General features: G+C 42.6%; 1 protein-coding gene across 2 annotated transcripts in view; it reads right to left on the bottom strand.

Annotated features, from left to right (window-relative positions):
• Positions 1-6,362: 6,362 nt before the first annotated feature.
• Positions 6,363-13,141, bottom strand: part of si:ch211-236l14.4 (SITS-binding protein) — a 41,074-nt gene continuing 34,295 nt past the window's right edge. For both annotated transcript variants that reach the window (XM_012853246.3, XM_021310981.2), the window contains exons 10-11: positions 9,834-10,013; positions 6,363-9,693 (exon numbers count right to left, since the gene is read on the bottom strand). In XM_012853246.3, the coding sequence (XP_012708700.2) occupies positions 9,520-9,693; positions 9,834-10,013 (354 nt within the window). In that variant the 3' untranslated portion in view covers positions 6,363-9,519. The remainder of the gene's footprint in view (positions 9,694-9,833; positions 10,014-13,141) is intronic.

Below are 13,141 nucleotides of genomic sequence, written 5' to 3' on the forward strand. Positions count from 1 at the left end.
AGTAAGTCTAATCTGTTCAACTATTTATTTCATCTAGAGTTGCTTATATGAAACATGTCAAACTAAGTTACTACTTTGTAAGCACAAACTGGTCAGTTTTCTCTTGCCTTAAATTAATGCACAATAAACTCTTAGGAATCAGTTATAAAGTGTTTAAATATTGATTAATAGCACATCTATAAAGTATTTAATAGCCATCTATAAAGGGAGCTTTATTGTAAAGTGGTACCTGAATTAGTTTTAGTGTATTAGTTAATTTACCAAGGACAATTATTATTGTTATTAAATGTAATAGTTTAGCTATTTTTTCCATCTCTTGTCCCTGGACCTTTGGGTTTGACCCTAAAAAGACAAAAAACAAATTTAAGTACAATGTCTAAAACTCCAAAAAAAAAAAAAAAAGTTCAAACCCTGACATTACATTTGAAGTAATTTTCTGTTCTGCTCATAGTCTAGTTTTAAGAAGTGTAGTTATGCAACTGTGATGAATAATATCCACTGTGAAGAAGTCATCGTACTGACTTTCATTTCTAATCATGCTCTATTTGGGGAAGGTGGCAAATTGATTTGAAGCTCTTTTGCATCAAGAGATTGTCTTGATTGGCTTAAGTGGTTTCCTTTTAATTCATATGAGTAGAGAGTATTTTATTCATAGCAGAAGTAGTGATCTTCAAACAATTAAGTTGTTAAAAATATTAATTCTTATAATTAATTTTAGGACCCTTAAACTTGGCAGAAACAAAAATCACTGGATTGCAAAAGCTTGCTGGATGCGAAGCTTTTATGTCAAGGCATGAGATTGAACTGGGAGGGGTTAAAGAGGTGTTGTTTTATCCAAAGCTATTAATTTTGTAACTTTACCTGAGTAAAAGGGATACTGATTTAGAGGTCTGTAGAGTACCATTTGCGCTACCTCTTTTTAACGTTTGCGTTTTTTAAGGATGGCGTAAATCTCTGCTACGGGCATCAGAGACTAGTAATAAGCTCAACTCTTCAATGACACTAGTCCCTTTTTTCTCTGGACCAAAACGGGTCAGACATCTGTCTACTGAATGTAAAAACCCGAATGCTGATAAGGTCACAGAAATTTTAATTTAATCAGGTGTTTCTTTACGTCTTGCATACATTTAGCTATAACTTGGTCTAGAGATGTTTGCTAATTTCTTGCTTTTTTTTCCTCCCTTATTTCTGACCATTGACCTCCTTATAACATCGCCTGAAAATAAGCTCTTTTCCTTTCTTAGCCAAGTGTTGATTTAATTAAAGGAAATTTGGCTAAGGGCATTGCACTGACAGATGGACAGGTGGTTGGGCTCATGTGGATGGCACCCAGGAGTCAGTTCTGGCTTTAGGGATATTAATAATTTCCTTCTCTGAGCTTTATCAGCAATTATTCATCCCAAATTATTGGGAAAAACTTGTAAAATTGAAAAGAATATACAGAAACTGCTCACATGTGTCTGACTCTCTACTTTTTTTTTTTGTGTCCCATTGGCACACCTTGACAATGGGACCTCCTTCCCTCTGCTGTCACCCCTCCCTCACCTTTTGATATGAGGCTAACATTTCCACACTGCATTCCCAAGGTCTTCCTAGAGCTCACAGTGAGAAAACAAAAGGTCAAATCACGGGAAAAAAAGATCAAAACTAATATGTTTTATGGTTTTAACAAAAATCTTTAACATTTATCCTTGTTTCAAGCGTATTAAGTAAGTATTAAGGAAAGGGGGTTGGGATCTACTCCTGTGAATAAAATTGAAGATATTAGTAAAACCCTGCAGTGCCTTGACGGCTGGCTTTTGAAAGCGCTTTTAGACTAAATCGTGCACCTAATTGCCAAAACGGAAAAGCCATTCGTTCATGAGCAGACACTGAAACCTAAAACCTCGACTTGCACTTTCTAAAAGTAGACTTTGGAGAGATCGGCAGCCCCTGCTTGTCACCGGTCGAATTCATGTGCCTCCTGCTCCGCGACACACACTCAAAAAGAAAAGCTTGGAGCCAGTGTGGCCTATCTTGTTTTATGAGCGTTTCGTGCGCGCACCCGACGACTTTATTCCGTTTTGTCACTGATAGTTGTCAACAGAGGAGAACAGCATTGTTGGAATTGTTGCTACTGTGTGTAGCTTAATTGTGCCATTCTGTATTTGGGTGTTTCTCTGGCAGCACAGCTTGTTTTTCTTGGTCCGTCGGAGAGGTTACGTAACCATCTGTTGTGCTGAAAACTAATTGGGTTGAATGTTACGTGTTTGCTCAGTGAATGCGCAGAACCTCTGTGTTCTGACGCCAGCAGTTAGTTTAGGGGAGGGCGTCTTGGACCGCAGCTTTTTCTGAAAGGGACTCGACGTCAAAGCAGAACTTACCGCCTCCTAAAGGCGTTAAACACATTTCTTCTTGTTTTGCGACTTATTGAAAGTATCTTGGACAACGAATGGAAAAAGGGGCAATAACAAGATTGAGGTCGTTTGGGGTTTTGCCCCGTTAAGTAAAGCCCGCTCAAATCTCTCGCACTGTAACTCCATCAACCTCACAAACCACCGAGCTGCACCAGCATGTCATGAGAACCTTATCTGGCTGAGAACCGTGCCCCGATTTTTAAGAAGAGCCACATGAATCTAAGTGATTAAGTCAAGGGTGTAAACTGAGAGGGGGAGCTCGCTGGCTGGCTGGCGTGGAGGAACCCTGCGAGTCTGCTACCAGCTGCACCTGTCCAACTGCGCCAAAGGAGCGAGGGCCTCAAGGTGGAGCCCGGCCAAGCGGCTGTGGGAGAGGGAGGAAGGTAAGGATGAATGTGAACCCACTGAGGATCTCTCCCACAGCACGCTCTCCAAAGCTATAAATAACTTTTAGTAGGTTTAAGTGGCATTAAAGTAGATGTTAGTCTCCTTGATTAATGCCACCTCAAACTATGGGGTGCTGAACAGAAAAAAAAACATGATTATCTGTAAGCATTGACTTCACTAATGTTCTGTCATGTTCTGATCAGAGTTTCACACAGAGCCTCGTCATGCGCCTCTTTTTCAGTTTCTATACATATCCAACAGGACTGAGATCCCAGACTGTTTGCCAGTCACGCCACGGGGTTGATCCTCATCTTCCGTTTTAATGTTGGCCAGATGCATCATCAGCTTGAAAATATGTCCGCTACCAGATTTTCATTTCAAGGCGGTCTTGCAATCATCTTTGTCGTTGAGATTTGCGTCAGTCGTGCTTATCTAAACGAGAATTTGTTGCGTGTGCACTCGCCTGGTTACAGCAGGGGTACAGGGCTTTGCTAATTTGTATTTCTTTGCCCATTCTTTGTGAAACATTTCACACTCAGTGCGATTGCAGAGATACTGTTTAGACACATAGTTTTTCTCGCTACATATTCTCAGTTTTTGTTAGCTCTTGACTTTGAGTCGGCCATTGAAACAAATTGATACGCTTTAATCTAAACATTTCTTTGTACTTCTGATTGTTTGTTCAGGGTCATTCGCCTCCTGGGGTGTGAACCTCCACCCTGGTCTCAAATCCCTTGCAGCCTCTAACAGGTTTATTTAAGGATTTTCCTCTAACTGGCTCAGGCCATCTTCCTATTAACTATGACCGGTTTCCTTTTCCCTGCAGAAGAAAATAACCTCCGCTGCATGACGTTTACACCACCATGTTTCACCTTGGGGATGGCATTTTTAGGGCAATGTTCGGTTTTACACACATTGCCTTTTTGCTTGTTGCATAAAAAGTCACATTTTGCTCTCACCTGAGCAGAGCACTGCAAACTAGACTTTCTTTGTGGATCCCATCACTACTTGATCTCATGGACACATTCCCAAACCTGAGCTCTGAATCTCAGCAGCTCCTCCGGAGTAATCGCAAGCCTCTTTGCCCCGTCTCTTTTTGCCTGGCTTTTCGGTTTATGATACCGGCCACATGTGGATAGGTTTACAGTTGTGCAACACTTTTTCCATGAACAGACTTGCATAAAATCAGGTTACAGGGTGGTGTTAGAGTGCAAGGGTGTAGCACAGACGGAACATGGCGCGGTATTAGTACCAAAATTAAGACTACTGCGCAGCCGGCGGTGGCTACTTCCTTCTTGCAAGAGGCTATGTCCAACCCGAAGCCTGCCACGTGATCTGATTCATGATAGACCAGCACTGGCACTGGCAAATGAGAAGGAGAGTACTCCCTTGCGTTAGCTTTGGAGAGGGTGTTGGCTAGTTTGCCTAAGATGATCAAATGCGGGATTGCCTACTTCCTCTGTTATCCATTAGCACAGTTAGGCTGGCTTCATCATTGGATGGACTTCAGAAGTGATATAGCCTGCTGTGACAAGGGAGTAGCCACCGCTGGGTCTTCCATAGTCTTAAGTTTGGTGATAACACGCTGGATTGTGTTTATACATACTAACATGACGCATACAGAGCTGTGCCCCACCCATACCTCGGCTTCTCTGACCACATTTCCATCATGCTGGCTCCTGGCTATTGTCCTCATGCTGACACAGAGGACCATCACCGTGTGGCCCAGCGCCACTGTCCCTGCGCGACAGGACTGTTTCCGGCGCGCAGCCTGGCAGGTTGTCAAGGAAGCAGCTGTCCGAGAGGGAGGCCTGGATTTAGAGGACTACACATCAGCTTTCCTCAGCTACATCCACAAAATGTGCAGAGGATGTCACCTGCACCAGGACTGTAACAGATTATCCAAACCAGAAACCCTGGCTGAACGCGGAGGTCCGGTCTCTGCTGAAGGTCAGGGATGCAGTGTTTAGGTCTGGTGACAGACTGGCACTCAAGGTGACAAGAAGAGAGCTCACTGCAGGGGTGAAAAGAGCCAAGGCTGCATACGGCCAGAGGATCCAGGATGCACAGTGCCCCAGGGACCCCTCTCTGCCTGATGCACTTAATAACTTCTGAGCCCGCTTTGACCCCCCTCAGCACCAGACCCATCCCCCCACCAGGTGAACAGTCCCTCAGCGTGACTTCAGTAGAAGTAAGGAGGACCCTCCAAACCTGCATGCATACAAGAAAGAACCGATCCACAGAGGATGCCGTATCTTCCGTGGTCCACACTGCCCTCACCCATTTGGAGAATAAGAACTCTTATGTCTGCCTGCTCTTTGTGGATTTTACTTCCGCCTTCAACACAATCATCCCACAAACTCATCGCACCAGGACTGAGCTCTACCCTCTGCATCTGGGTCCTCGACTTCCTGTCATTGGTTAAGGACCAACGACGTCTCCTCCTCCCCTTTTACCCTCAGCACCGGCTGCCCCCAGGGCTGTGTGCTGAGTCCCCTCTTGTTTACCCTGCTCACACTTACGACTGCTCAGCGAATCACCAGAGCTGTCTCATAGGGACGTCTGCGGATGACACGGCCGTGTTCGGACGCATCCTCAACAACGATGAGTCTGACTACAGGCAGGAGGTGGAACAGCTGGAGGGATGGTGCAGATAAAACAACCAAGGAGATGATCATGGACTTCAAGAGGGGGTAAACATCCTCCCCTTCCTCCTGTGCACATAGGAGGAACAGCGGTGGAAGTGGTCTCTAGCTTCAGGTGCCTGGGTGTCCACATCAAGGAGAACAACCCCTGGAGCAGCAACGCTTCATTCCTGATCAGAAAGGCACGCCGGCGCCTGTATTTCCTCAGGAGGCTGAGGCGTGCCAAGTCTGGGTAGCTCAATCCTGACATCTTTTTACAGATGCGTGGTGGAGAGCATCCTGTGCTTCTGGATCGCTGTGTGGCACGGCAGCTGCTCTGCGGCAGAAAAGAAGGCTCTGCAAAGGGTGGTGAAGGCTGCACAGAGAACCGTAGGACACAGCCTATCCACTATCACGGACATCTAGAGCTTCCTGTATAATTTTATTCTTATTTTTATCAGGGCTTATACTGGGACCAGTCAATCTAATTCCGTTCACCTCATGCTCCTAACATGTGATGCAATGACAATAAAGTTTCTTGAATTTTGAAGCAAATACCGTGCCATAGAGCATGTGACCCATGTTCAGAGGCCTCAGTCCTCGATGCGGCAGTCCCAGGTTAGTTGAAAAGAAAAGGTGGGAATAATAGCATAAAAAAGCTTTGAGTGTAGCTGGATTCTGCAATAGCAAATAAAAACCTTGAAGAAGTGACAAAAATGATGAAAGGACAAAAAAAAAAAAAAACACTCCTGGCTGCTGACAGAAATTTCTAGATTTGGTTGTTACAGGTTCTGGGACCAAATGTTGCTAAAGGATACACTCTGCTTTGATATCGTTTGTTCCATGTGAAAGATATTTAGGCTCTCATCGTCCAATAAATGTTGGCAGTCGGGGATTCTGTGACCGCCCTTTTCTCACGAAATAAGCATGAGCTTAAGAAAAGGAAGACCAGAAGTAAGAAAATGTAAACTTTATTGCATCATTCTACAATCTCCAATTTAAAGAAAAAAAAGAGAGAGGAAAAAAAAAAACACATGTAATGGCACAGTCATTGTACTCTCATTGCTGATGCTGCAATAATCCAGAAACACGTCTTAGTGTGAATTTAACGTCAGCACATTAATAAGGCATCCGGCTTGCTCCATTCGTAGACGAAAGGAATAAAGCGTAAAAGCTTTTCCTTCAACATTTATGTTTGAAAAAAGAGCAAAAACATTCGTTTAACATATTCTCCTAGGAACCAGAAGAACCGCTCACCAGAAGGGCTGTGGAAAAATCCCTGTGTGCACATTGTACATTCTGCTCTTTGAGAGATTAAGACATCAGTGTGATCACAACATGCTACGCTGCACTAAGACATTTGGTGAACTGATAAACTTTGTTCGACCTGAGTGTGTTAGCTGATACAGCATTGGTATCTGTTCGGCTAGTTTATGTGGAGACACAAGGTCTGTAATGTCACTGCTGGCTAGTTAAGATTGTTTTGCAGAGAGAAAAATCAGTTAAGAAAAAAAAACCTTTACCATAGATCACCATCTACAGAAACAATATAAAAATATACAGTGATTTCTTCTTTGTTTGGAGGGGGCAGATCTACAATCTCATCATAAATCTTATGAGAGCATTAATTCAGATTATTAACAAGCTAGCACACTACAGAAGTTAACGGATGTGAATGCAGACTGTCTAAAGGACCTGACAGGTCAAGGTACGTACCGGGACAAAAAACACAGAGGCTACTTTTTTTTTTTTTTGTTAAGCATCCTATCAACCAATTTCCAAGGATTTAACAACAAAATATTGGTTTAGTTCTTGCAAAAAATGACACGTTCTTAATTCACCGCCAGTTGTATGCATTAGTTCATTCTTGTTTGTAGCTCTAATATGGACATCTACATACAATGTCCACAACAAAGGTAAAAAGCAAGTTTTCAAATATGTAAAAAAAAAAAAAGAGAGACGACAGATAATTTCAACACTTTTTGTGTAATGTAATTCAACTGAAACAAATACCAATTTGCTAGAAGAGAAAAATAGTGTAATAACTTGGTTGCATAAGCATCTACACCCATAAATGAACACTTTGTCATAACACCTTACATTTCAATTTTAGCATTCGGTTTTCATTTGTAGCTTTATAACAGCATGCTACTCTGCCTTGCAAATTATCCTTAAATCTGTCAGATTGTGAGGATGTCCTTTGGTCAGGTGACCAAACAACTGATTTCAGATTTAGATCAGGTATTTCAGATTTCTGAGCTCTGGGAAGGTATGGTCATTCTTTATCTATATTTCTATGGATTCTTGGACTCACTTTGTTGCTGAAAAATAAAAGTTTTCCTTAAATTCAGCTGTCTGAACCAGCGGTTTCCAAAGTGGGGGTCGGGACATGATTTGTTGTTGATGTGCTAAAAAGATTAAGCATCCCCTTATTTGTGAAACCATTACCAAAGTATAACTTTACAAGATGCTCAATATTCCTCATTTTTTTGTAATAGTTCATACATAAAATACTATATTATTAACTTTATCCTCCTCTGGTTTAAACATTAGTCCCCGTCTCTGCTGTGGAGCTGAAAAGGCAAATGGTTGGAACTAATCTCTGTACAGGCGTTTTGTTTACTGAACCTGGATTACCCATCTCTGCTGCTTTCTGTCTCCTCTTTTTATGACATTTAGGATTTAGTAACGTAACGTCAACTATTGTCCCATATTCTCACCCGGTCCTGATGACAGTCTTTACGACGTAATGTTACATACCATATCCTTACCCTAACCCTTTAGCTAAAGGATGCAAATGAGCAAAGATGAAGCAATCTCTGTATGATAAAAGGCAGGTGGGTTCCCCTTTAAAACTGAATTCTGAAATTAAACAACAAAGTGGCTTAAGTATTCATTTAAGGTTATGGATTCTTGTACAAACCGGCTACTGCAGATTTGTTTGGCTGTTCAGTTTAATTTTACAGACTAAATGTCACATTAAATGTAGGAAAATAAATGAAGATTAATGATCTGTGCCAAAAACCTGCCATTTGAACTTTTAATATCTGCTTCAGTTTGCAAAAACTAACCAAATAAGCATGTTTCCCCAAATGTTTCCTATTCATGTGGTAGGTGTCCTTTCCGATGCTTTAGTTCTAACCCTTCGATTGGCTCTCATAAAAGAGCATTTATTGGTAACATGTGTCAGGCCGTCAAAAGAGGAATCTCCCGATACAGTAAGTTAATAAGAAGATAAAATCTGAGCTAAATGCAGACATAGGCACAGTTAAAACAACAGTGGCTTGGCCTCAAGTTTATGGGAATACAGTACTAAGGATGTCCAACTGTGTTGTATTAACCTAACTAAACTATTCACTGAAAATATGCTAGTTGGTGATGGACTGTTGCGTGTAACAACTTCACAAAGCGGTAAGCATCAATAATCTGAGGTACATTCATAAAGCATCAGCCCCTCTGCTCTTTAGGTTCAAGTAAAAGCACATTTTCCAATGACTGAGCAAGTCCTTCAATACCACAGTGCTAATGTCCCAATGTTGTAGCTTTTTTTGTGTGTGTGTGTGTGTGACCCAATTTCCTTCTACTAAGCAGTTCCCTTGAAAACAGCTCTTCCAAAAGTCTTCTTGTATTTTTCCGTTTCTTCATTTTGGTCTTCTTGAGAGATTCTTTTGAGCCAACAATGCTTTGTTCCTCTTTATGAAGAGAACCAGCAGCGACTAGAAATTTAAAGACTGTTGAAAGGCAGTATGTAAACACACGGATCTCTCAGGAACTATACACAGAAGAAAGATGATTGAATAATAATAATAATAATAATAATAAAAAAGCCAGAAAAATCAGCCAGGAGGTAACACTGATTAACAATAAAAAGGATGAAAAAAAAACTGTCACAAAAGTGAAAAATGCAACAATTTCAAACTTTAAAGTGCAAGTATAAAAAAAAAAAAGTCTTTCTACATATTATCTCAAGTCAGACCTTGAGACAACGCCAATGGTCTTTAGTGGAAAAGTGCAAGTTGAGATCAGAACACTTTCAGAAAAATATATATTTTTTTTAAGAATTTGATTAAAAACAGTAATAGGTTGGGGCGACTAAGAGGATTAGTCGGGACTCAGCTTCTCCGCAAGAAAACAGCCACCTCCTCCAGAGGGACAGGGTAGTCCTGCAGAAACGTCCCGCCGTCAAACACCTGCTCACTCTGGCTGTCTTGCCACTGGAAGCCCCCATCTGGTAAATAAATATCCCTCTGGACCACCCCCTTCTCCACCACTGGTGCCACCAGGACCTGAAAACACAAGAGTTCAAACTAGTTCACCTTTTAACCAGAACTGAGCCGGTCGCCAACTGGAAGTTGGATGGACGTCAGAGGCTGAATATATGAACCGGATCCTCTCCCCCTCAGAGCCCGACCAGGCCACTAGTCACCTCGTCTCCGATGAGAAACTGGTCATCGGTGGTGAAGGTCATGGGATCGCTGGGACTGAGCCACCATATGGGTCGGTAGATGGGGTTTCCCGTCGTCTGCCACTCCTCCGCGTACTTCTCTATGAGTGGGACCACATCCCTCTGATGCCTTGTGATGTAAATCTGGGTCAGGTTCAACACCTGGAGGGTTGAGACGGATCGTAAAGGTAATGAGCATGGAGGCGAACTCTCCGACACACCTTTTACCAACAAACCACGTCAAACTTAGCCTCGTGAGACCATCCTGATCTCGTGAGCTTTCAGGGTTTCACTCGCAGATCAGTCTGGCTACTTTCCGTTAAAGAAAAGTTGGAGCTGTTCACCAAACGAACGTCCAGTCAGCGTTGGCTTTGAGGCGGGTTGAGGTGTGACGCAACAAGAAGCGCGGCAGTTCAGTCTAAAGAACATGGCGGCTTCAGCCGATGAAACTAGCGTTAGCGTGGCTATCGAGCAAGTTTTATCGGAATTACAGAGTATTTCTTTGCTGAGCTAACGAGCCTTTACCTGCAGCAGCAAGAGTAGCTTGGCTTGTGGTTGTGTTTTCGTCGTCGCTCTGTTACGAGCGACGACGAAGCATGTTGACGAGTACGTCATATGCTTCGTTGATCTGATTGGTTTATTTGGCCCGTCTATCACCAACATAGGCCAATCAGCTAACCAGTATTTTCGCCCCTTCCCAAAATTACGTCAACGCAAGGTTTCCAGATGCATATGCGGAGCAAATCTATCTGGCGGAGTCAGGTAACGTCAAACTACCACCAGTCCACATGTATTTGATTCAACCACAGAGTCTCCAAGCAACATTATATTTTTCTATTTTTTTGCAATTTGATCAACATCTTTTTTGATGCATTATCAGACAGCAAAGCAAACTGTAGGTGCATTAATGCCCACAACTGGGTGTGGATCTGTACGTGAGCAGCATCTCCCTAGCTTAGCTCCAAGTCTTTGCTTCGCTAACAGAAAGCATTGCTCTGATGTCAGATTCCACTCAAATAGAAAGGCGTATTTACCTTTCTTGATATGTACAGGGCTTTACACGGCAGTCATTGACCGGTTCGCACCCTGACGGTGCTGACAGAAGCGAGGCTGCCATACCAACAGCGCCACCGGACCCCCTGACCACCGCCGGCAGCACGTAATGCGGGAGAAGTGTCTTGCCCGAGGACACAACAACTGAGACGGTCAGAGCAGGGGATCAAACCAGCAACCTCTCAATTACAGGACGACCTCCCTAACTTTTAAACAGTCACAGGTCAAACTCATTGATGACAATAACCTCCAAACACTGTTTCTGGCTGTGTTCGCTACTATAGAAATTCCATCATAAGAAAAATGAATACATAAAAGAAGCATATCAGTTTAGTTTAGACTTTTAGATGCCATTGTCTACTTCCACAGTTTACTGTTTGTTACTGTTTATTTGTTACTGTTTATTGCTTTAATGGAAAGCGGAACAAATGAGTTCTTATAGTGGTTCGGTTCTACAGGCAGGGACTCTAAGCTGGTACTCTACATAAAGAGAGTGAGTGGGTTCTGAGATGTTTTTCTGGGCCTGTCTGGTTATTGCTTCATTGAAGATGGTCTTAAATGAGGGGTGCTGCTTCACTCCCATCAACTTCACAGCTGAAATAAATGGGTTTAGATCAACGTAGAGTCATGTGTTTGGAGGACCTAGTCATAATAACCCAGACATAAAACCAATTGAGAATTCATCCACTTCACAATCATACGCTATTTTGTGATGGTCTATAACAACACCAAGAAGCTTCATCGAAGTTTGAGCTTATGACATAATTTTTGTTTTGTTTAAAGGGTATCCATACTTTAGCAAGGCCCGGTGAATCTGTGCCTCCTCACCAGTGCAGCAGCTTGCTTTTGCCTTAAAGTGGCTCCACGGTCCAAGCGTTTCCTGGACTCCTTTTAGCCAAATGACTGCAGCATTCCTTAAAGGGTCACATCCTCCTCAGTGTCTCGTGACAAAAACCTAATTTGACCACATCTATTAAAAAGAAAATGTATTTTCATGAGCCGGGGACTGGGAACATTTGGAATGAGCCTGAACCGCTGCCCAGGTTTGAGTGAATCTTGCTCTAATTGAGAATCCAGGCGTGTGTGTGGCTTTGAGGTTTTTCCGCTGCTATTTGACTCCGCAGCAGTTGCTGCTGTGACCTGTCTGTGACTGCACAAGGTCTCGCAGATCCTGGAAACAAAGGTGCACTGAAGTGCAGTAAAAATGGCCGTATTAAAGTTATTTACAACATGTATTTCAGCAGACTGTTTTACACTAAACCTCACCTCGGTCTCGCTTCGTTCGGCTTTATAAGCTGAAGGCTGTGTTACATACCACAGTGGAAAAGTTGCTGCTGTCCAACGTCTAGCAGAACTGTCCAAAAGCTCTATTTTTATCTTTTGTCACGCAAAACACAAGTTGAAACCAGGACCCTTTCCTGCTTCCATCCCTAATTGCTACTGGTAGCAAAGAAAGAAAAAAAAGAAAAAGTAATTCATCATTTTTATTCTGTCACAATTGTCAATCACCGATGGAAACTTTAATTGCCACAGTAAAGTAATTTTTTTTTTTTTGCCAAAATCTGCCTCGGAATCCTCATTCCAGTTGAGGTGGCTCTAGAGAGCGAGAGTGAGCCATAAATCTAGAACAGGGGTTGTAATTCAGAACAGATGGACACTTAACCACAGGTGAGTGAGATGAGGACAGACTGGGAGGATAGAGGAGGGGTGAAACAGCTGCCATCTTCTTAAAAAAAAAAAATATATATACATATGTAGATAAAAAAAAAGATAGATTTAGGAGCCCGAGTTCTTGCACTTTGTTAGCAAAAGTATCCTGATCCGTCACCAGAGACTGCATGCCTTGTTTTCCTGCTGCGGCTGGCCGTTTGCTAATTTCTGACTTCCTGTGGACAAAGATGGGACGATGCCACAAAGGCGTCAATGAGAACCTCCGGTAGCAGAGCTGCCAGAAAGTTTCTTCTTTTCTATCTTGGTTGAGAAGCAGTTTTGCATTTTATGCTCATCTTTTCGGAGCTTCAGACGTGCCGCATTTATTACACCTTCCTTCGCGGTGCGCCATCATTTTGTTGAACAAAAATCGGCAACAAAATGTCACACCTTCATATTCACGCCTTAGAAATTGCGTTACAGGTGAATCTCAGGAATCAGAATATTATTGAAATATCTAAGTGAAACCCATGCACTATAGCGATTTATGAGAACCAGTGTGTGACAAACTTTTATTTCTGTTACAC

This window comes from Fundulus heteroclitus, chromosome 2 (assembly GCF_011125445.2).
Source record: "Fundulus heteroclitus isolate FHET01 chromosome 2, MU-UCD_Fhet_4.1, whole genome shotgun sequence".
Taxonomy (NCBI): domain Eukaryota; kingdom Metazoa; phylum Chordata; class Actinopteri; order Cyprinodontiformes; family Fundulidae; genus Fundulus; species Fundulus heteroclitus.